Source organism: Macaca fascicularis, chromosome 8 (genome assembly GCF_037993035.2).
Source record: "Macaca fascicularis isolate 582-1 chromosome 8, T2T-MFA8v1.1".
Taxonomy (NCBI): Eukaryota; Metazoa; Chordata; class Mammalia; order Primates; family Cercopithecidae; genus Macaca; species Macaca fascicularis.
In genome coordinates this window covers 108,311,473-108,335,499 of record NC_088382.1, presented here as the reverse complement: position 1 = coordinate 108,335,499, position 24,027 = coordinate 108,311,473, and the positions used below count along the sequence as shown (strand labels likewise).

At 36.6% G+C, this 24,027-nt stretch overlaps 1 protein-coding gene across 8 annotated transcripts in view; it reads left to right on the top strand.

Moving 5' to 3' along the window:
• STK3 (serine/threonine kinase 3) overlaps nt 1–24,027 on the top strand; it is a 331,890-nt gene that overhangs the window by 102,884 nt on the left and 204,979 nt on the right. The window contains exon 7 of one of the 8 annotated variants that reach the window (XM_074000049.1): nt 13,382–15,630. The exons of the other annotated variants lie outside the window; for them this stretch is intronic. Coding sequence (XP_073856150.1) covers nt 13,382–13,477 — 96 coding nt within the window. The 3' untranslated portion in view covers nt 13,478–15,630. Of the gene's footprint in view, nt 1–13,381; nt 15,631–24,027 lie in introns of those variants that run through there. 8 annotated transcript variants of the gene reach the window in all.

Below are 24,027 nucleotides of genomic sequence, written 5' to 3'. Positions count from 1 at the left end.
TTCTTCCCTGTGTAAATCTTATTTTTCCAACCAAATAGTTCAACTTGTTAAATTTGATCCTGTGCTCAGATAGCAGAGAATTGTAATATGTGGCCTCTCCCTTTAAGGATCTTATAATATTACCTGAGAGTTTGAATGAATACATTATACATTATTAAAAATATACCTGAAAATAGTATTTCTCTTAGAAAAAAAATATGTATATATATATATTGCAAACTTCCTGGGATGTCTTGCTCACTTTTTTTTTTTTTTAAATCTAAATCCTACCAATTTTTCAAGTCCCAACTTGGATTTTATGCCTGTATAGAGCCATTCTTGACAGCTATTGCCCAAGTAAATTTCTCTTTTTCCTCATATTTTGTATATAGGCAATTTCTTGACAGTCCAGTTCTTTAGACAGTTAATCAAGTGTTGTCTTGTGCATTTCCAAACGTAATATAGTTTATTTTCTATTTAAATGATATCATTATTTAACTTTTCTTGTGTTTGTGAGCTGTCTTACAAATTAGAGTATTGAACTGCAAGTATTGGAAGCTGTTAAGATCATGTAACAGATACAGTTTTATCACTGGTAACAAACACTACCTTTTGTTTTCCTTGAAATGACAGGTTCACTTGGTTCATTTTTGAGAAAATGTCTGTCAAATACCCAAGTCTGTGTAACCTTAGTTTTCTGTTAGTTATTCTTCAAGTAAAAATGATGTTCTTTGAAAAGAGCCTTGTAGTTTATTTAGCTTGCAGCTCAGTCACACAACTGCTTTTTTTCAGATTATTGTTGTTCTTTGATATGTGGGGAAGTGCTTTATGCATATTTTCCATTTTGTCAATGTAGAATATTAAAAAAATACATATTCAAGTGTAGAAATTAAAAAAAATTAATAACCCTTACTGTTTCATCAAGGTTTACAGTAATTTGGTCAGGGGTATAGTGAGGGAAATGAAAGAAAGAGCTGTCCAATAGAGAAAAAAAATTGTTGAGGGCTCAGCTAAAATTGGTAATTGAGAAATTATAGTGTAATTAATCCTGGTTTGTGGGCCTTCCTGTGGTATGTGCTCTGCTGTGCAGTAGAGTGCATTATGGCTTTGATATGGAGGGTTTGGGTTTTAATGAATGAGTGTCTTGGAGGGATGGGGCTTCAGGGAATTTAAGGATGCTGCTGAGAGACAATTCAGGAGTTACTAACAGGGCACAGTCTGGAAAGAAAAGAAAGAGTGTAAGAAAATGGGGTGATCGAAGAATAGATAGTGTTCTCCATGCTTGCTGCATAGCAGTCATCTGGGGAGCCCTACCCTAAACAGATTAAATCCGAAATCTCAGGAGGTTAGAGAGGAGATAAAGTGGTAGTTAAGATATGAGAAAGCTGGGAGGATATGAGACTATGGTAAGTGAGTGAAATACTGAAGTTTTCTTTTTTAGCCAACCTTTTTTTGTACTGTAGTAACTTTGTGAAATAAATATTTTATCCTCCATTGGGTGGATTGGATGAAATGGATAAGATTATGTTATTTGTTAAGATGACATAACTTGTTAGTGGCAGAGCTGAGATATGAACTCAGTTTTATGGGTGTTTTTGCCTAGACACCAAAGAAATATCCTCTGCATTAATATTCCAACTCTGTACAAGTGGAGGAGCAGCTAACAAAAATAAGACAAGTTTTCTAGAGTAGCAGGAAATATGGACAGATTTCAATTTTTAATGTTTTGTTTTCCAGCCATTTTTTGGTAGCCATATAGGCTAATGATGTAATCAATAATCTATAAAGTTGCCACAGTGAGACAAAGATATGATTGACACGAAGACCCCACAACTGATACAGGCAAAAAAACTGATAGTTATTTTAATGTAAGTAAATGATACAATTTACTACATATAAATGACTATCTAGAATAAAGTTAGAGACAAAGTTAGGATATGGTGGGTGAGTTTCCCCAGCCTCCATATACAGCGGGGTACCCAGCCACTGGTGATATTGTCTGATTGGAGTGAGGATTCTATCCAGTCTTTCTGAAATGCCTTGCAGTCATCCTCAGAGTTCTAGCCCTTTCCACTATGCTTGCCCACTAGATGTATGTAATTAGGAACACTCCAGAACAGTGGTGCTGCCTTCTAGACTGAGTGAGCTGGGATTTGGTTTCCCAGTCATTTTCTCAGCCTTTTACCGTGTTTAGGCACCAGGCCTGTTCGTAAAGTAGTCTTGCTTAGGACAGCAAAAATTAGGGGCAAAAAGAGATGCCTCGAGCTTGGATAGTTTAGAATGGAGTTGCTTCTCCTTAAGTGGCCACAAATTATTGCTGTGTTTTTCACTGATTAAGGTTTTTGTAGGACATATATTTAGGGTGTCATAGCCTGAGGGATATGGAGAACTTAAAGATGGCACTGAATTAGAAAATAAAAGTGATTAAATTGGAAATTTGCAGTTATTTGAGAATAGGTCCTTCAAAGGTGTTAAGTCTGAGGTCATTTGTTTTATATACTTTAGTTTATCAGTTTGTCAAATATTGATATTTCTTTTATCATTCTTGGGCAGAATAAGGAATATTTGGTATATAGATGTTCAAGGAGAAATTTTCTATTAAAAAGAGCTATTAAAAACACTGGATTTGTTTGATGGCAAGGAGTCAACCGAATTTGTTAGTTTTGGTACAACCTTTTTTTCCCCCCAAAGAAACTTGTAGTATATGTAAACTGAATCTTCACTGTAGTAGATAGTAAGGATTATCTATTTAGTAAAGGGAAATAATGATGTACACATTGAAACGCATAAAGCTTTTTAAACAGGAGAGGGATAGAAGTGCTTACAAATTTACATTCAGCTATGAGATTAAAATTAGCGAATAGTGGCAAATGGGAGTAAGCCTAATCAGAACGTTAAGTGAAACAAATTTTTTAAAAATTAAAACTCAGTTTATTTTATAAAGTTAAATATGAAACCACCAAATTAATTTTGGTCAGTTAGATAAATAGAATAGTTAAATTTAGTTTTGAATTCAGTTAACCACATAGTTTTGAGGAGATCAATCTTCTGTCTTTCTCAGGCCTGTTGGAAGTGAGTGTGAGTGTGTGTGTGTGTGTGTGTGTGTGTGTATATATATATATATTTTTTTTTTTTTTTGAGACAAAGTCTCACGCTGTTACCTGGGCTGCAGTACAGTGGCAGTCTTGGCTCGCTGCAACCTCTGCCTCCTGGTTTCAAGCGATTCTCCTGTCTCAGCTCAGCCTCCTGAGTAGCTGGGATTACAGGTGCACGCCACCATGCCCAGCTAATTTTTTGTAATTTTAGTAGTGACGGGGTTGCACCATGTTGGCCAGGCTGGTCTTGAACTCCTGGCCTCAAGTGATCCACCTGCCTCGGCCTCCCAAAGTGCTGGGATTACAGGCATGAGCTAGTGCACCCAGCCTTAGGACGTATATATATATATATATATATATATATATATATATATTTTTTTTTAATCAGGAGATGAATAAATAGTATCATTTCCTTCCTTCCTCCCCTTCCTTCTTTCCCTCCTTCCCTCCTTCCTTCCTTCCTTCCTTCCTTCCTTCCTTCCTTCCTTCCTTCCTTCTCTCCCTCCCTCCCTCCTTCCCTCCTTCCTTCCCTCCTTCCCTTCTTTCCTCCTTCCCTCCTTCCTTCCTCCCTCCCTCCCTCTTTCCCTCCTTCCTTCCTTCCCTCCCTCCCTCCTTCCTTCCCTCCTTCCCTCCTTCCTTCCTCCCTCCCTCCCTCCTTCCCTCCTTCCCTCCCTCCTTCCCTCCTTCCCTCCCTCCTTCCCTCCCTCCTCCTCCTCCCTCCCTCCCTCCCTTCCCTCCTTCCTTCCTTCCTTCCTTCCTTCCTTCCTTCCTTCCTTCCTTCCTTCCTTCCTTCCTTCCTTCCTTCCTTCCTTCCTTCCTTCCCTTCCTCCCTCCCTTCCTCTTTCCCTCCCTTCCTTCTTGCTTCCTTGCTTCCTTTTTTTGATGGAACATTGCTGTCGCCCAGGCTGGAATGCAGTGGCGCCATCTCAGCTGACTGCAATGTTTGCCTCCCCAGGTGAGACGGTTATCCTGCCTCAACCTCCTGAGTAGCTGGGATTACAGGCATAATCTGTAAAAAACCTTTGGTTTGCTTACCTGTTGTTCAGCATAGGGAAAGGGGTAAGGAAAGAACTGTTTGAATCAGTCTGTGGACAGCAGGAGAAGTACCTGATGATTTCTTAAATTAGATGAAAGAAAATAAAAATCAAACTAAGAATTTTTACTTCTATGCAATGCAATACTGAATGTTTGTAACTTTAAAAACGTGTAAATAAACAGTGTATTTTTGGAAGATTTATGTCAAATGTGATTTAAGGAGATAATTAGAGGCACTTGGCAATTTTCTGGAAATTTAACTCACATAAAGCATGACAGTCTCTAAGAGTAAATTAAGAATTATTTTAGCCTAAAGAAAAGGTCTCTATCGCTGCATCCTTACACTATGTACTTACAAAGAAAGGAGCCCTGCAGGTATTTTCAAACATGGAAGAGTTATTTTCGATGAATGATATTTTTGAAAATAATGTTATCTTTTCCTGAAGAATCTTTTGCTTAACCCACCATATTTTCCATCTGGCTTCCACCTCCCTTTTTGGAGAAACATAGCATTTAAATAGGTGCAACAAATGCTTTAGTATAGGCAGCATAAAAACAGACATGGGTTAGAAGATCATTCTTTATAGTGCATATCAAAAAATAAAACACAGTAGCTCTCTCCCATTCCAAATCACATGGCACTACTTTTTTCACAACCAAGTGATTTAAAAAAAGAGACATAAAAATGTAGTTATGTCCACATCTAAAGAGTGAACACTTAGTTAACCATTTTTTAATACTTAAAAAAAAAACCCAACACCAAAAAAGAGAAGACAATCCATGTCCTCCTTCCTGCTCAATTAGTAATAAAATTTGGTTGAGAAATTCTGGAAAACTGATTCTCTGTAGTGGTGAGACTTGAGTGATACTGTACCCAACACACTTAACACACCTTACATCTCCCAGTCCCTGCTGTGTAGGTATTGGTAGATACCTTGGATGTCTTAGTGTATGGGCAAGTGTGTTTGTATGGCACCACCTCGTGGAAGATTCCTTGCAAGGATTTAACATAGGGGTGAATGGCATAGAGGAGTATCTTCATTTAGCCTGGGAAGCCAGAAGTCTGAAATCAAAGTGTTGCCAGGACTGTACTCCCTCAAGAGGCTCTACGGAATAATCCATTCTTCACTTTTTCCAGCTCTTGGTGACTGCCTGCAATCCGTGTCTTACTCTAATCTCTGCCTACATCTCCATATTGCATTCTCCTCTGAGTGTCAGTGTCATCATCATCATCTTCTTTCTTCTTCCATAGGGTCTTGCTTTGTCACCCAGGCTGGAGTGCTGTGATGCGAACATGACTCACTGCAGCCTCGAATTCCTGGGCTCAAGCAGTCCTCCTGCCTTAGCCCCCAAGTAGCTGGGACTGTAGGCACAAGCTACCATGCCTGGCTAAATCTTATATTTTTTTTTGTGGAGATGGGGTTCACCATGTTGCCCAGTCTGGTCTCGAACTCTTGAGCTTAAGCAGTCTGTCTGCCTTGGCTTCCCAAAGTGCTGAGATGACAGGCGTGAGCCACTGCACCCAGCCCTGTGTCCTCTTTTTTGTCTACCTCAAATTTCTTTCTGCCTTTCTCTTATAAGGGCACTTGTCATTGGATTTAGGGCCCACTCAGATGATCCAGGATGATCTTCTGCTTTCAAGATTCTTAACTTAATTATATCTGCATAAATTGTATTCTCCCCCTGCCCCCGGAAATTGTGTAACATTTAGAGGTTTCAGAGATTAGGATGTGGACATATCTTCTGAGGATGGTCATTTTTCAACTCACTACACTCCCCATAATATGTTCTCTTCTTTCAAATAGAGAGAGGAAGAAAATTTAAGATTAATAATTATGTATAATTTAAGATTAACAATTATATAGTATAATTATAATTATATAATTTAAGATTATAATTAAGATTAATGAGTAATATATAACATAAAATTTATCATTTTAACCATTTTAAAGTACTCTATACAATTCATTGCCGTAAAGTACATTTACATTATTGTGCAATCATTACCACTATTTCTAGAAATTTTTTTATTATCTCAAACTGAAACCCTGTACCCATTAAACAATAATTCTCCATATCCTCTTGCCCCAGCCCCTTGTAACCAGTATTCTACTTCCTGTCTCTATGAGTTTGACTATTCTAAATACCTCATATAAGTAGAATCGTACAATATTTCTTCTTTTGTGTGTGTGTTTTATGTAGCCTAATGTTTTCAATAATTTATACACATTGTAGAATGTGTCAGAATTTGCTTCCTTTTAAAGCCTGAATAATATTTTTTCGTATGTATATAGCACATTTTGTTTATTCATTCATCTGTTGATGGACACTTGGGTTTCTTCCACCTTTTGGCTTCTGTGAATCTTGCTACCATGAACTGGATCCACAATCGTCAATTCAAGTCTGTTTAATTTTTTGAGGAACCTCCATACTGTTTTCCACAGCAGCTGTACCATTTTACATTCCTACTACCAATGTATGAGAGTTCCAGTTTCTTCACATTCCTGGCCAGCACTTGTTATTTTCTGTTGTTTTTCTTTGCTAGTGGCCATTGTAATGGGAGTGAAGTGGCATCTCATTGTAGTTTTGATCTGCATTTCTCTGATGACTAGTGATATTGAACATCTTTTCATATGCTTATCTTCCATTGTCCATTATGTGTATCTTTTGGGAACTGTCTATTCAATTTCTTTGCCCTTTTTATTTCTTTTTTTTGAGGCAGGGTCTCGCTCTGTCACCCAGGCTGAAGTACAGTGGTGCTATCTTGGCTCACTGCAACCTCCACCTCCCAGGTTCAAGTGATTTTCCTGCCTCAGCCTCCCGAGTAGCTGGGATTACAGGTGTGTGCCACCACGCCCAGCTAATTTTTGTATTTTTAGTAGAGACGGGGTTTCACCATGTTGACCAGGATGGTCTTGATCTCTTGACCTTGTGATCTATCCGCCTTGGCTTCCCAAAGTGTTGGGATTACAGGCGTGAGCCACTGTTCCCTGGCGCTCTTTTGCCCATTTTTAAATTGGGTTTTTTGTTTAACCTCTCTCTAGTACTGACCTGCTTGTTTTTCATTGCTGGTTACGGTCTCTTACTCTTTTAACTTTTTGCTGCGTGTTTATTGTCTTTCCAGTTGTCCTCATATCACTTTCTGCACCCCAATTATAATACACAGTCTGAGTCCCTTTGTATGTCTTCTTTGTAATCACTATATTGAGAGATCTTTGAATCAGAATGCTTTTCACTGTTTCTGTGCAAATGACTTAGTTGTCTACCAAGTAGAGGATTATTTTTATTTAATCATATATATGTACTCTGCATTATGCAATAGATGTATTCTGAAGAAGTTGTGTAAATATTTAATAATTGTAAATCAGCATTTCAAAATTCTTTGGAAATTATTTTTTAAAAATATTTTTTCACAGTTTATTTATATTATTTAAATTTCCATTTTTATTTTAGGTTTAGTGGTGGTACATGTGTAGGTTTGTTACAAGGGTATATTGCATGGTGCTGAGGTTTGGGCTTCTGCTGATCCTGTCACCCAGATAGCGAACATAGTATCCAATAGGAAGTTTTTCAGCCCTTGTCCTCTCCACCCCTTTCTTCCTTTTAGAGTTCCTAGTGTCTATTGTTTCCATAGTTATGTCCATGTGAACCCAGTATTCAGCTCCCACTTGTAAGTGAGAACATGCAGTATTTGGTTTTCTGTTTCTGTGTTAGTTTGCTTAGGACTGTGGCCTCCAGCTGCGTCCACATTCCTGCAAAGGGCATGATCTCATTATTTTTGTATGCCTCTGTTCTGTTCCATTGGTCTATGTTTCTATTTTTGTACAGTACCTTGCTGTTTTGGTTACAGTAGCCATGTAGTATAGTTTGAAGTCAGGTAAATTGATGTCTCTGGCTTTGTTCTTTTTGCTTAGAATTGCCTTGGCTATTTGGGTTCCTTTTTGGTTCCATATAAATTTTAGAATAGTTTTTTTCTAATTCTGTGAAAAATGATGATGGTAGTTTGATAGGAATAGCATTGAATCTGTAGATTGCTTTGGGCAGTATGACCATTTTTAACAATATTGATTCGTCCAACCTGGGAACATGGAATGCTCTTCTATTTGTGTCGTCTCTGATATCTTTTAGTAGTCTTTTTTAGTTCTCTTTGTGGATATCCTTCACCTCCTTGGTTAGGTATATTCCTAATTTTTTTTTTTTTTTTTGGTAGGCATTGTAAATGGCATTGCATTCTTGACTTGGCTCTCAGCTTGAACATTATTAGTGTATAGCAGTGCTACTGATTTTTGTACATTGACTTTATATCCTGAGACTGCTGAAATCATTTATCAGGCCTAGGAGTCTTTTGACAGAATCTTTAGGATTTTCTAGTATACAATTATGTTGTCAGTGAAGAGAGATAATTTGACTTCTTTTTTTCCTATTTGTATGTCTTTTGTTTCTTTCTCTTGCCTCATTGCTCTGGCTAGGACTTCCAGTAACATAATGAATAGGAATGGTGAGAGTGGACATCTTTGTCTTGTCCCAGTTCTTAAGGGAATGCATCTAGCTTTTGCCCTTTCAGTATGATGTTGGCTGTGAGTTTGTAATAGATAACTCTTATTATGTTAAGGTATGTTGTGATGACAAGTTTGTTGTAGATTTTTATAATGAAGGGGTATAGGATTTTATCAAAAACCTTTTCTGTGTCTATTGAGATAATTATATGGTTTTTGTTTTTACTTCTCCTTATGTGGTAAATCATTTACTGACTTGCATATGTTGAATCATCCTTACATCCTGGGAATAAAGCCCACTTGATTGTGGTGAATTAAGTTTTTGATGTGCTGCTGGATTTGGTTTGCTCATATATATATTTTTTTTCTTGAGACAGGCTTACTTTGTCACCCAGGCTCTGGTGCAGTGGTGCAGCCATGGCTCACTGCAGCCTTGACATCACAGGCTAAAGTGATCTTCCCATCTCAGCCTTCTGAGTAGCTAGGACTACAAGCATGTGCCACTGTACCTGGCTAATTAAAAAAATTTTTCTGGAGAGATGGGATCTCAATATATTGCCCAGGCTGGTGTCAAACTCCTGAGCTCCAGTGATCCTTCTGCCTTAGCCTCCCAAAGTGCTGGGATTATAGATGTGAGCCATTCCACCTAGCTCAGTGTGCTAGTATTTTGTTGAGGAATTTTGTGTCTTATGTTCATCAGGGATATTGGCTTGTAATTTTCTTTTTTTGTTATGTCTTTGCCAGATTTTGATATCAGGATGATACTGGCTTTGTGGAATGAGTTAGGGAGGAGGCCCTCCTCTTTGATTGTTTGTAATGGTTTCATTAGTACTGGTAGAATTCGGCTGTGAATCTCTCTTTTTGGGGGCTTTTATTCATTGGTAGGTGTTTAATTTCTGATTCAATCTTGTTACTTGTTGGTCTCTTCAGGATTTTTGTTTCTTCCTAGTTCAATCTTGGAGGTTGTGTGTTTTCAGGAATTAATCCATTTTCTCTAGATTTTCTACTTTGTATGTATTGAAATGTTCATAGTAGCCTCTGAGCATTGCTGTATTTCTGTGGGCTTTGTTGTGATGTCACCTTGGTTATTTCTGATTGTGCCTATTTGGATCTTCTCTCTTTCCTTTTTAAATCTAGGTAGCAGTCTCTGTCAGTTTTATTCATCCTTTCAAAAAAACAACTTTTTGTTTCATTGATCTTTTGTATGGTTTTTTGTTCTCAATTTCATTTAGTTCTACTCTGACTTTACTTATTTCTTTCCTTCTCCTAGCTTTGGGTTTAGTTTTTCTTGTTTTTTTGTTCCTTTAGGTGTGAGGTTAGATTGTCAATTTGAGATCAATTTTCTTGGTGTAGGCATTTAGCACTCTAAACTTTCCTCTTAACACTGCTTTTGCTGTACCCCAGAGGTTTTGGTATGTTGTGTCTCTGTTTTCATTTTTTTCAAAGAACTTTTTGATTTATGCCTTAATTTCATTGTTTACCCAAAAGTCATTCAGGAGCACGTTGTTTAGTTTTCACGTATTTGTGTGGTTTTGAGAGTTCCTCTTGGTGTTGGTTTTTATTTTTATTCCATTGTGGTCTGAGAAGATGCCTGGTATGATTTTGCTTTTTTTGAATTTATTGAGACTTGCTTATGATTGAGCATGTGGTCAATCTTTGAGTATGTTCTATGTACATATGAGAAGAATGTATATTCTGTGGTTGTTTGGTAGAGTATTCTGTAGATGTCTATTAGGTTCAGTTGGTCAAGCATTAAATTTAAGTCCAGAATTTCTTTCTTAGAGTTCTGCCTTGATGATCAGTCTAATGCTGTCAGTGGGGTGTTGAAGTCTCCCACTGTTATTGTGTCACTGTCAACATCTTTTCTTATGTCTAAAAGTAATTGTTTTCATAAATCTGGGTGCTCCAGTGTTGAGTGTGTATATATTTAGGATAGTTAAGTCTTCTTGCATAATTGAACCCTTTTAAAAAATTATATAATGCTCTTTTTTGTCTTTTTTTACTGTTGTTTGTTTAAAGTCTGTTTTATCTAGTATAAAACGTCTGCTCTTCTTTGTTTTCCGTTTACCTGATCTTTCTCCATTCATTTACTGTGAGTCTATGGGTGTTGTTACTTGTGAGATGGTTCTCTTGCAGATAAAAGAAAGATGGATTTTGTTTGTTTTTTCCAGTTTGCCACTCTATGTCTTTTAAGTGGGCCATTTAGGCCCATTATATTCAAGGTTAATATTGATATGTGAGGTTTCGTTCCCGTCATAGGGTTGTTAGCTAGTTGCTTTGTAGTCTGGATTGTATAGTTACTTTATAGAGTCTGTGGGTTATGTGCTTTATGTGTGCTTTTGTATTAGTAAATGTCATTCTTTTGTTTCCATGTTTAGACCTCTCTTAAGCATCTCTTGAAGGGCTGGTCTGGCAGTGACAAATTTGCTTAGTAATTGCTTGTCTGGGAAATACGTTATGTTTCCTTCATTTATGAAGCTTAGTTTGGCAAGATATGAAATTCTTGGCTGTAATTTCTTTTAAGAATGCTCAAAATTGGCCCCTAATCTTGTCTGGTTTGTAGGATTTCTGCTGAGAAGTTTACTGTTAGTCTGATGGGTTTCCCTTTAGAGGCAGGGGTCCCCAATCCCTGGACCACAGAGTGGTACTGGTCCATGGACTATTAGGAACCAGGTCACATAGCTGGAGGTGGGCAGTGGGCGATCAAGAATTACAACCTAAGCTCCGCCTCCTCTCAGATCATCAGTGACATTGGATTCTCTTAGGAGCATGAACCCTTTTGTGAACTGCATGTGCAAGGGATCTGGGTTGCGCAGTCCTTACGAAACTCGAATGCCTGATGAACTGAGGTGGAACAGTTTCATACCTAAACCACCCCCTCCAGCCCCATCCGTGGAAAACTTGTCATCCATGACACCGGTCCCTGGTGCCAAAAAGTTTGGAGACTGCTGCTTTGCAGTTCATACGACACTTTTCTCTAGCTGCCTTTAAGGTTTTTTCTTTTGGCTGACCTTGGATGGTCTGATGACTGTGTGCCTGGGGAATAGTCATTTTGTGTAGTATCTTGTAGGAGTTATCTGGATTTCTTGTATATCTGCATGTTGACCCCTCTAGCAAGATTGTGGAAATTTTTTCTGAATTATATCTATCCTCAAATATGTTTTCCAAGTTGCTCACTCTCTCTTCTCTCTCAGGAATGCCACTAAATCACATATTTGGTTATTTTATGTAATCTCATATTTCTTGAAGGCTTTTTTCATTTTTAAAAATTACTTTTATTTTTATCTGACTGGGTTGATTTGAAGAACTGATCTTCAGTCTCAGAAATTCTTTCTTTTGCTTGGTCTAGTCTGTTGTTAAGGCTTCCAACTATATTTCGAAATTCCTCTAGTGAATTTTTCAGTTCCAGAGGTTCTGTTTGGTTCTTTCTTAAAATAACTATGCCGTCCTTCAAATCTTAGATTGTTCTTCTGTTTCCTTTGTGTTGGATTTCAGCTTTCTCTTGGATCTTGTTGAGTTTCTTTGACATCCATATTCTGAGTTCTGTATCTGTTATTTCATACATTTCATTCTAGTTAGGATTCATTGCTTGGGAGCTAGTGGGAACTTTTGGAGTACAAATAATTCTTTTTTTTTTTGAGACAGAGTCTCACTCAGTCGCCCAGGCTGGAGTGCAGTGGCCGGATCTCAGCTCACTGCAAGCTCCGCCTCCTGGGTTTACGCCATTCTCCTGCCTCACCTCCTGAGTAGCTGGGACAACAAGCGCCCGCCCTCCTGGCTAGTTTTTTTTTGTTTTTTTTTTTTGTATTTTTTAGTAGAGACGGGGTTTCACCATATTAGCTAGGATGGTCTTGATCTCCTGACCTCGTGATCCGCCTGTCTTGGCCTCCCAGAGTGCTGGGATTACAGGCGTGAGCCACCGCGCCTGGCCTTGGAGTACAAACAATTATTAATGAATCTTTTAGTAATGAGAATGATACTCTTAATTTTCTGCCATGTGAATGTGTATATTCTTATGATGGGACATTCTCATGTTGTTGTCAATACTAAATTTAATCATTAATATTAACTTATTTTTGATTTAATATTAATGTTAGAATGTAAGAAATGCATATTCTAACGTAAAGGCAATAAATTTGGCCTTGGGACCAGTTGGACAGTATATCTACTCTCCCAAATTGGTGGTTTTGTGTCAGAGAAATGAAATGTCATCTAGAGTGCCTTCCTGTTTTCTTTTACTCCCTTTCCCTTTCCTTTATTTCTTTCCGTAGAAACTTGGTGCACACTTATCAGGTATCACTTGAGCTGTTATGAAGTAATAGTAGTAAGCACAGCAGCCATATTCCCTGTTGTTTTGGAATTTATAATTCAGTGATAACTAGCATTTTAATGTTAGAATCATTTAGATTTCTGTTTTATTTAATAGGAAAGGGTAGATAAGAGTTTTATTGGTTAGAATAGAAAACTATACACTGTAAAACATTTATTCAGTTATATGTATATATTAAATTACATAATATCATATGGTTGTAGACAAAGATTTTATTATTTTGTCATTATATACTTTACTTGCATTTCTCCCTTGAACTTACCTTTATCTTCCTTTTTTACTTTTCTTCTTACCGTTGTCCTTTGATTTTTTTGTTTCCTGACAGGACGTGTAGGCAAATAGTCTCACCTCACCCCCGTCTCTACCTTTGGTTTCCTTTCCTTTCTCTTCCCTATTTTTTTTGCTTATTTTAGCTGATACCTTGATTCTGTTAACTGTACTTTCAGATCATCCAAGGATCCAGAGGAGTGGGAGAAATGGGATCATCAGAGAATTTCAGTACTGCTTCCAAGACATGGATTTTTATTCCATTTGAAAGTTAGAGTTCTCTGCTTTGTGGTCCTGATACACATTGAAGGGTGATGGTGGTACAAGGCATTCTAGCCCCTAAATTGGGGATTAAGGTTTATTACAGTGACAGTTTCAACATATTTTTGTCTTGTCAGAGTTACTATTCTTTAAGACGTGAACAAGTGAAGAGAATAAACAAGTCTCAGCTTCTCTTGATTAAGCCTGCTGGGGTCACCCCTGATGCTCACACAGGAAAGAGGCATTCCTACTCTTAATCTGTATTGTAACCTTGCTGTTGGTATTGCCAAGTGCTCTGTACACATGATTAGTTTGGTAACTATTGAGGAAGCAATTATTTTCCTACTGAAATACAAATTATATAAATATGAATTACAGTTTTGGGGACATGTTTCCATTAAGTATTGCTTAGGGTAATACTTACTGAGAAAGAATTATACTACATTTCATCTTTTTAGGATTTTAATGTGGGATACTGATAAATGCAATATTTCTGTGTATTTGTGTGGGAGAATTTGAAGGAGACAAGTTAAATTGATTTATTAATGATTGAAAGATGACATTTACATTTCAGACTTTTAAAATTGTGGTTCATAGTAGAAATATTTTCACAGTGTGACCCATTATGCACATGTGTGCAGACACACACACACATAAGTGAAACAAAATGTACATGAAACCATACTTATTTTCTTTATTTGTGTTTCACTCTGACTTCTGTTCTATCACAGTATTCTATTCTGTTACATCTTTTCATTTGTGTGGTCCAAATTCATTACATTGATTTTATGAACCAGTAATGGTTTTTAATTTGAATCTGTAGAGCAATAATTACTGAACCAGGCGTTGGAAATCCAAATTCTAACTAAGTCTGAATGCTTCCATTGTTGCTACGTAATAATGGTGTGACCTGATGTTTGAGACTTGTGAGACTTGAATCAATTTTGTTATCTGTGAATTAGTTATAATGGACCCTCATCTATCTACGTCACAGAGTTCTTTTTGAAGATCAGAAGGGACAGTGTATATGAACAATACATGTAAAATACTACTGTAGAAATATGAGCTAGCTTTATGAAGTTGCTTTTGAAGTAACATTGAGACTGTAAATTCGTTCAGGTTCTTACAGAGGATGCCCGTTTAATAATATTTACCATTGTTACTTAAGGAACTTTGCGCTGTAGAAGGATCGAGCAGCTGGTTTTCATCACCTGATTTTTTTGTAGGACATTCAGTAGGATGCGAGATATTAGGACGTTACACAGTACCCAAAGGATTTACTGTTTCTGTGCCTGAACCTGCTTATTGACCGTTTATTGCTAGCCAGGGGAGGTTACTGAAAACTTTTAAGTTCCTGCTTATGGCTGCTGAGATGTCTTCTGCAGCCTCTACTGGAAGCAATATGAACATAATGAGCCTATTAGGACTGCAATGCATTTTCTCTTTTCTAATGGAGAAAAACAGTTATTTTTTACTTCTTCATTTTCACCTATACTACATACTAGCCCAGTAATGGAAACCATGATTCACAAGAGGGTAGAATGAGCCGTTTCTGGGGCAGAGAATTCAGTCAACACATCTTATGAAATTGCGCTTAAATATTGATGTTTGTGCAGGTATGTATTTTTCTGATAAGATAGTTCATAGTTTTCCATCAAAATGAAAATAATGACTCCTTGAAACAAGGATTCCTTGATCCAAAATAATTGAGAACTGTGGTTCTTAATATCAGTGACCCTCAAGAGGGTTTCTTGTTACATTGTGTATTTAGGATAGTGTTTTGTTTACTATTTTCTTTATCATAGCATATCATGCATTTCAGTCTGGAACCAGATTTAAAAATCTTGCCATAGATTATGATGTCTTCGTCCCATAATCTTTCTACTTCTGGAAAACTTAGTTTTAGATAAGTCTAATTATTGTTAGAAGTTCCTCATCCTACTGATTTAAAAAATATTTTCTTTCTTTGAATTCTCATATCACTTTATCTATAATTTTCTTATGGCACTTTTAAACTTACTGTGTATTATCATAGTTATTTTGATATAGTTGTTTTATTTCCCTGCTAGATCTAAGTTTTAAATTCAAGTATGTTTCATCTTTGTGTGTCTAAATGAATCTAGCAGATTCTAACATAAGAATATCCAATAAATATTTTTGTTGAATATGTGCTTGATTTCCTTTCCTATCTCAAAGATGCTTCTGTGGTGTTAATACTGAAATCTAGTAAGCTCAGATTTTTCTTTCTTAAAATAATAAGTGTTGTACTTACAACTTAGAATAAGAAATCAATGAAATAAATTAAAAAATGAAAGTAATTAAATGCAAATCAAATCCAACTTGAAAGAACTGTCATCCCTTACAGCTTGCCTTTCAAACTTTTACTTAGCACAATTTATTTATTTAACATTTAAATTTTAAATTGATATAATTTATATTATTTATTTCTTTTTTGGCACTTTAGTTCCTGTTCCTTACTAGAGATCAGAAAAATCGGCAGTGGGCACTTTAATGTTGGCCTTAGGATATAGTAGCTTTGGTTTGCTAATTGGGGATGAAAACTGGTTTAACAGAAAACTGTTAAGCTTTATTGAAGATTTATACCTTAAAAGCAATTGTGTGGACTTACTCTGTTGGTCATAGTAAGTTTTATTTTATTCTAAGCCAGCAGTAGTAACTGTTTGTGCCAGAGATTTAAGCTAGCATTTATTTTAGGAGACATAAATAACTTGGCGTGCATAGGGTAGAAAGGTGGAAGGAGGTATACTGAAGGCAGGTATTTACTCTAATTTCATGTGTATAACACTTAAAAAATTTACATTTTTGGAGGAAATGGTGTCTCTATCAGGTTTAAATTTTGAAATTATGCATCGATTGACATTTTTAAAAAAGACGAGACAGACCTGACTTACAAAATAAATATGCATATTAGTTAAATTGCTGTAGAATAGAATTCAGCTGTCCTAGAAGACTATTAATTACAGATTAATTATTTAATTATGTTAACTTGGTTTGAAGTATAACTTTTACATGAATAGAACCATCTTTATTACATCTGGGATTATTTAATTGGCATAATTAAATGTGTAGTGGTGCTATGCAATGCAAGGTAAGAAATAAATGATCGGTGGTGACTTTTTAAGCATTTCGGTAAGTGACTTACAAACTGAAGGTCACCATTTTAATTGGAAGGCTCGTGAATCTCTTACATTCTGTAATCAAATGAATGATATCAAAGAAAAATAATTTAACATAACAATTGTGGCTTACACTGAACATATGTTCTTGTTAATAAGTTGCATCATGATCTTTAAGGACTTGTATGTAGTTAGTACATTTTGGTTCATTTGATATCCATGGTTTTTCTTCATTTTTATTAGTGAGTTGTTACAGTGGTTAACAAGAAATACACAGATTTAAGTTGCAATAGTTTTCCCAGGGTTATATGATCTAACTTCACAAGCTTCTTGAACATATGTAGATGCTTTTCTATTTTGCTTTAGTTATGACATACAATTGATATAGGCAAGCATGAAAGCTTGGGCAGATTTTCATTGCTTTTTTGGATCTTGCTCAGGTTCTGTGGTATTTATGTAAAGCACAATTTTGTTACTTGGGAATGCATGTTGAAATTATCATGTGCACTATTTTGCTGTAGGCCCGTTGGCACTGCCACAAAGGTAATACACTGCTAGTAGGCTATTTCCTTGTCGACTGCATTTACAATTTAATAGAAATATTACATGACTTTTTAAACAAGTGTTTTGGCAGGGAGGAAATGGCAGATTCCATACAAACAAGCATAGCTTCCTTTCCTAAACCACACTCCAGCTACTCAAGAAATTGTAGTTGGTTTCAAGTTTGGGAGTTTAGGGGTAGAATGGGAAGTCAGGTTGAAACAGGAATGACATTGATATTTACTGTAAAATAGTTATATATTTTTAGCTGCTGAATTTCATTACTGTATAGTTTGAGTGACACTAGTGTATTTCTGAATAAGTGCTGAGATTATTTTCTTAAACATTCTTTTTAATTATTATGGATATATAATCGTTGTACATATTATTTTTATATAGTTCATCTGACTGGCCTGGTTTTGATTGGTTGAAAAGGTCAGTACCACCAGATAGGCTTTAAGACTTAAAAATTATACAAAATTTATATTTATATTTTTATTTTTTTTTACAGTTTTGGCTTTGCTGTGTAAATTGGTCCTTCATGACACTTGCCTAAGTTAAGCTCTACTTCTTTTATGTCAACTCTTGTTGTATCTTGAAGATGAATCACTTAGGGGGTTAGAGAGTATAGAAAGGTGGGGGTTAGAGGCCGGGCACAGTGGCTCACGTGTGTAATCCCAGCACTTTGGGAGGTCAAGGTGGTTGGATCATGAGGTCAGGAGTTCAAGACCAGCCTGACCAACATGGTGAAACCCTGTCTCCACTAAAAATACAAAAATTAGCTGTGTGTGGTGGCGCACACCTCTAGTCCCAGCTACTTGGGAGGCTGAGGCAGGGGCAGGAGAATCGCTTGAATCCAGGAGGTGGAGGTTGCAGTGAGCCGAGATCATGCCACTGCATTCCAACCTGGGTGACAGAGTGAGACTCGGTCTCAAAAAAAACCAACAACAACAACAACAGCAAAAAACAACAACAACAGAAAAAGGTGGTGTTAGAAACTGTAGAAGGAAAATGTGGTAGACTTATTGAAACTGATGTAAAACGTAATGGATTCCCACCACATCTTTTGGTCAGTTTCTTTTTATACTCTATTATGTATTTCAAAACTTGAAAGGTCATATTTATAATTTTTTATTTGGAAGTTATTCCATCTTATTCCTCTGTTATTTTATTTAGTTCTCTGGATCTTAAATCATTTGTAGTTTTGGATAAAATGTTGCCTTCTTTAATTCCAAAGTAGTTTATACTTTTAGAAACTGTCTACAGAGAAAAAATTGCACTTTACTTTTCAGCCTTTATTGTTGTTACATTTTACTTTCTAGTATCGATCCCAACTTTGTCTTCTGTAGGGAAGGAGAACAGTTTTTAGTTAGTTCTTTCTCCTCTTTTTCTTATTGCTTCTGACTTCTTAGCTAACTTACCTGGCAGCTAGAGTAAGTTATGCTGCTGTGGTGTGGTAGAGACTGGCATTGGGTGTGTTCTTATAGCCATCATAGCATTGGCTTTTGTTATTTTCCATGTTTCAGTTTGTTGGTAATGGACATATGGACATCATATGTTTCACAGAGTAGTGTATGAAGCCAATTTGAACTGTTTCCATTTGCCTCAAGTTCAATCATGATATTTATTTTTCCATGGCACTTACCCAGATTATCCATACCTCCTGCTTAGCTCTGTCACTGCCACCATGGACTGTATTTCTTCTGATTGCCTCCATTTTTTCACAGTATCTAATTGCCTTTCCCCCTTAGCTCTGTCTGCACAGCATTGATTGGTGTTTATAAAAGATCCAAAGATCTTGCAGATAACAGATACTCAGGTGCATAGCAGTATGATATTCAGCTAGTTTTTTGTTTGCATAAGGAAAGTTATATATCCAGTTTCACAGACTGGAATTGAATATTCTAGTGGAAAAGTTAGAAAAGTAACAATATGATTTTAGACAGTTTTGCTTACTTTTTAGTATGAACAATAACAGCAATATGATCTCAGAGTACATTATCTTTGTTACACCAAATCAAGTCATAATTTTATTCATGAATTTTGAAGCTAAGATCCTAGATGCTCCCTTTTAGGCTTGAGAAAATATGTCTGCATTATTGTTTACTATAGCTGTTCTTCAGCTCTCTTGCCCTATGCAAAGTCACTTAGAAAGTGATTGATTCTCAGAATATGAATAAATGTGTTGCTATCATTTCATGACATGCATTGAGCCAACCATTACTGTAACTGAGAAGCTGTGGGTTTAAGCTTGTGGATTCACTGGAATGCGTTTATCCATTTATTCAGTAGATATATATTGAGTACTTACCATGTACTTGGGACTGTTCTAGGTACTAGGAATATAGCAGCAGGGAAAGCAAAGGTAAAAATTTCTCTTTATAGAGTTTATATTCTACTGAGGGAGGGAGATAATATCACAAATAAATAAATAAATACATCATGTGTGTTAGATAGTCATAAGTGCCAGAGTAGAAAAAATAAAACAGGGAAACGAGATAGGAAATTTCAAGGGTGGGGTGGAGTGGTTGATGTGTTGTGTTGGATTGCCAGTGAAGGCCTTATTGAGAAGATGATACTTGAATAAAAAGCTGAAGAAAATGAGGGTATCTGGGTGTAGAATATCTAGGTAGAGCCAACTTACTGCAAGTTCTGTGGTGCTGAAGTGGGAGTGTGCCTGGTGATTCTTGGTCCAGATCATAGAACCTTGAAGGTTACAATCAGTGCTTAGACTTTTATGCTGAATGAGATGAGAAGTCACAGGATTTCTAAGTAGAGGAGTGACATGAGAGCCTAAAAGGCGGTAAGGGTGGAATTACGTAGATTAGTTAGGAGACTTTTGCATAAACCAAGAGATGACGGTGACTTCTCTTGAAGAATCAGTGAAAATAGTGAGTACTTGAATTCTGGTGTATTTTGTAAGTGGATTAACAGGATTTGGTGATGGATTAGGTACTTGAGAACACTGGCAATGCTAAAAAGTTACTCTGCACAGCTTTGGAAGATGGTCCTTTTCTAGTCTATCAAAATATAAGCAGGAAGGCAGAAATGGAATGAAATATAGAGTTTATTCTTCCACGAAACTCAGCTATAAATGTGATGCATGTTTGCTATAAAAAGGAATAAAGGTGTAAAGGAAGAAAACAAAGTATAAGGAAGAAAATAAAAATCACTTGTACTACCTCAAGATTTACCATTAACGTTTTGATATATAGGCTTCTGTGTACTTTGTGTGTCTACTGTGCCCATCAGTACATACTGGTTTTTAACCAAAATTGGAATCATGAGATTACATTGTTTTATAACTTTCTTTTTTTCCTTTATCACCACATCTTGATCACTTTCACATATCCTTAAGTTTTTGAGCCTTAAAATATTTTAAAAATTGTGAAAGTGAAATACTTTCATATACATTCTGCTTTTATGATAAAACTTTAAGATGTATGGTTTCTTTGTTTAAGGCAAAAGGAAGCAACTTAAGCAAAGAAGCCATTACTAGTCATTAATCCTAAAGTTTAAAAAAGTCCATGGTTTTAATTTTTCATACTCAAATTGTTTATTAAATATCATAAATTATACTTTTTAAGAATTTAAGTATTCTGGTGATAAGTTTTAAGGTACAGCATATCAATTCTCTATGGATTTCAATTTTCTGTTTCTTTTCTACAAATTTTATTTCCACATAGAATGTTAAGAACTCTCTATTGGAGGAAATTATTATTATTTTTAACCTTAAGAAACTGATATTTACATTGCATTTATACATCCTATCTTTAACTTTATATCAGTAAGCAGTCTTAACCAGCTGAATGATTACATCAAGCCCAAATAATTAACCATATCAGAAAACATGCAATTAATAATGAACAGATTGTTAGATACTTCCTTCTAGCAGTACAATCATTTTAAAAAGAAAACATTCTAAATGTTTTTTTCATTTAAAATGTATTGTACCTGCCAAAAAATACAAATATGGTTTTCTTAACCTTGGACACTGATATATACATGTGCAGTAGGGAAGCATACCTCTGTTGCCAGCTACTCAGTTACTGGGGTAGGTGGAATTGTTCTCTGACTACCTGACTCCTTCGGCTACTTCTTGTGCTGATGGTATTCATATAAAATGTAAAAATCATTTTCACATGTTTTGTAAAGTTTCAAGAAGAAAAGTTCCGAAAAATTCCTAGGAGAGGGAAGACAAAGGGTGAAGGCAGAATGACAAGTACCCATATTTGGAGATTTGGTGGAAGGAGATAAAAGAGAGGCCAGAGAGTAAGACAAGAATTAGAGTTTCAGCCAAGGGAGAAAATAGTTTTAAGGAGGTTGTGACTGATGACCTTTTACAAATGTTTGTCTTCTTCTCTGTCTCCATCTCCGTCTCCTTTTCCTTCCTTCTTCCTTCCTTCTTCCTTCCTTTTCTTCCTTCTTCCTTCTTCCTTTGTTTTTCTTCTTCTTTCTTCTTTTTTGCCTTTAGTTTGGGTAGTATGAATAATAGGTTATCAAATTGGAGTTTTAGTTTGGGTAGTATGAATAATAAGTTATCAGATTGGAGGTCATGGTTAACTTTCAGGAGTGTAGTTCAGTCAAGTAGCGGGCAAAAGTCAATTCCTGGGGGACCCAGAAATGAATGGCAGGTAGAGGTGTTTGGTAGCCAAGAAGAGGAGTAAGTTGGGGAATGCGGGCGGGGAAATTTGAAGGTGTCAGAGTCCAGGGAAGATTTTAATAGCATGAGGAGACTTAGTCTGATTTTAGAATGAGATGTAGGACCAGAGGAGAGGATTAAAGATGTAAGGAGTAGGACCATGGATGACAGATAATGAAACAAGACCCCAGTCAGGTAGCAGGGAAATGTGATTGAGGATTTAAGTCTAGTCATCAACCATGGGGAAAATAGATTTAAGCATACTGTGTCTATAACCTGCTCCTGCCCTGGACATCAAGTGTTATATTTGAAGAGCTCACTGCTTATTAATGCAGAAGCAGTATCAAGCATTTTATATGGTTGCCAGACTTAGGCAGGGCCAGTGGGTTGAAGGACAGTAATACTTTGCTAGGCGATAATTAGTTTAGGGGTGCTGGTTAGCTATAGTGGTGGTTCAGTTGCTTGCAAAGTATTTAGAAGCCTCTGAGCAACTATATTTTGATCTGCCTTAAAAATAATTTAGAGTGAAGCTAATTACTGAAAGACCTTAACCAACTTTTAAAAATATTGTGGAAATAAGCATAAATTCACCATTTTAACCATTTTTAAGTGTACAATTCAGAGATGTTATATACACATTTACACTGTTATACAGCTATCACTACCATCCATACACACAACTTATTTTTTTCCTTTTTTATTGTGGCAAAATACACTTAACAAAATTTACCGTTTAACTTTTTTTTTTAAAAAAAGACTGATTTTCGCTCGTGTTCCCCAGGCTGGAGTGCAATGGCATGATCTCAGTTCACTGCAAACTGTGCCTCTCAGGTTCAAGTGATTCTCCTGCCTCAGCCTCCCAGGTAGCTGGGATTATAGTCATGTGCTACCACGCCTGGCTAATTTTTGTATTTGTAGTAGAGATGGGGTTTCACCATGTTGATCGGGCTGAATGGTCTCCAACTCCTGACCTCGCGTGATCCACCCGCCTCGCCCTCCCAAAGTGCTGGGCCTACAGGCGTGAGCCACTGCACCCCGCCCCGTTTAACTGTTTTTAAGTGGCATTACTTTTTTATTACTCTGCAACATCACCACTGTTCATCTCTAGAACTTTTCATCATCCCAAACTGAAACTCTATGCCTGTTAAACAGTTACTTCCTACTACTTTCTCCTCTAGCTTCAAGTTACAACCATTGTATTTTCTATTTCTATAAATCTGACTATTCTAGGTACCTCATGTAAGTGGAATCAAGAAATATTTGTCCTTTTGTGTCTGGCTGCTTTCATATAGCACAATGTATTCAAGGTTCACTCATCTTGTAGTATCAGAATTTCATTTCCTTTTTATGGCTGAATAATATTTATACAGACACATCATTTTGTTTATCTTTGCATCTGTTGATGGACACTTCGATTGTTTCCACCTTTTGGCTCTTGTGAATCATGCTATGAATGTGGATGCACAAATACTCTGTTTGAGTCCCTGCCTTTTTTTTTTTTTTTTGAGACGGAGTCTCACTCTGTCACCCAGGCTAGAGTGCAGTGGCACAATCTCGGCTCACTGCAAGCTCCGCCTCCCAGGTTCACACCATTCTCCTGCCTCAGCCTCCTGAGTAGCTGGGACTACAGGCGCCCGCCACCATGCCTGGCTAATTTTTTGTATTTTTAGTAGAGACAGGGTTTCACTGTGTTGGCCAGGATGGTCTCCATCTCCTGACCTCATGATCCACCTGCCTTGGCCTCCCAAAGTGCTGGGATTACAGGCGTGAGCCACTACGCCCGGCCCAAGTCCCTGCTTTTAATTCTTTTAGGTATATACCCAGAAGTGGAATTGCTGGATCGTATGATAATTTCATGCTTACTTTTTTTGAGGAACAACCGTACTGTTTTTCCATAGCTCAGCCATTTTTTTTATAGACATACAGATAAGATGGCTTATAAAATGCGTAATATTTATATTCAAATATTTATGGAACTCATGACATGCAAGAAAATCACACCTTTAGGTTGAATCACATTTACATCATTTCAGGAAGCTAGCTGACTTGTTTAAAGATCTTTACAGAAAAAGATAACATGTATATTTTTAATATAACAATTCTTGTAGTGGGAGAGTTCTTTCTCATATATAATGTAGTGTAGTGTTATTAACAGTCTTGGCATGTTTGATATAAAATCTATACAGTGCTTTCTTTTCCACAAGACTTGTTCATTTGAACTACTTTTATTCATGAAGCACTTAAT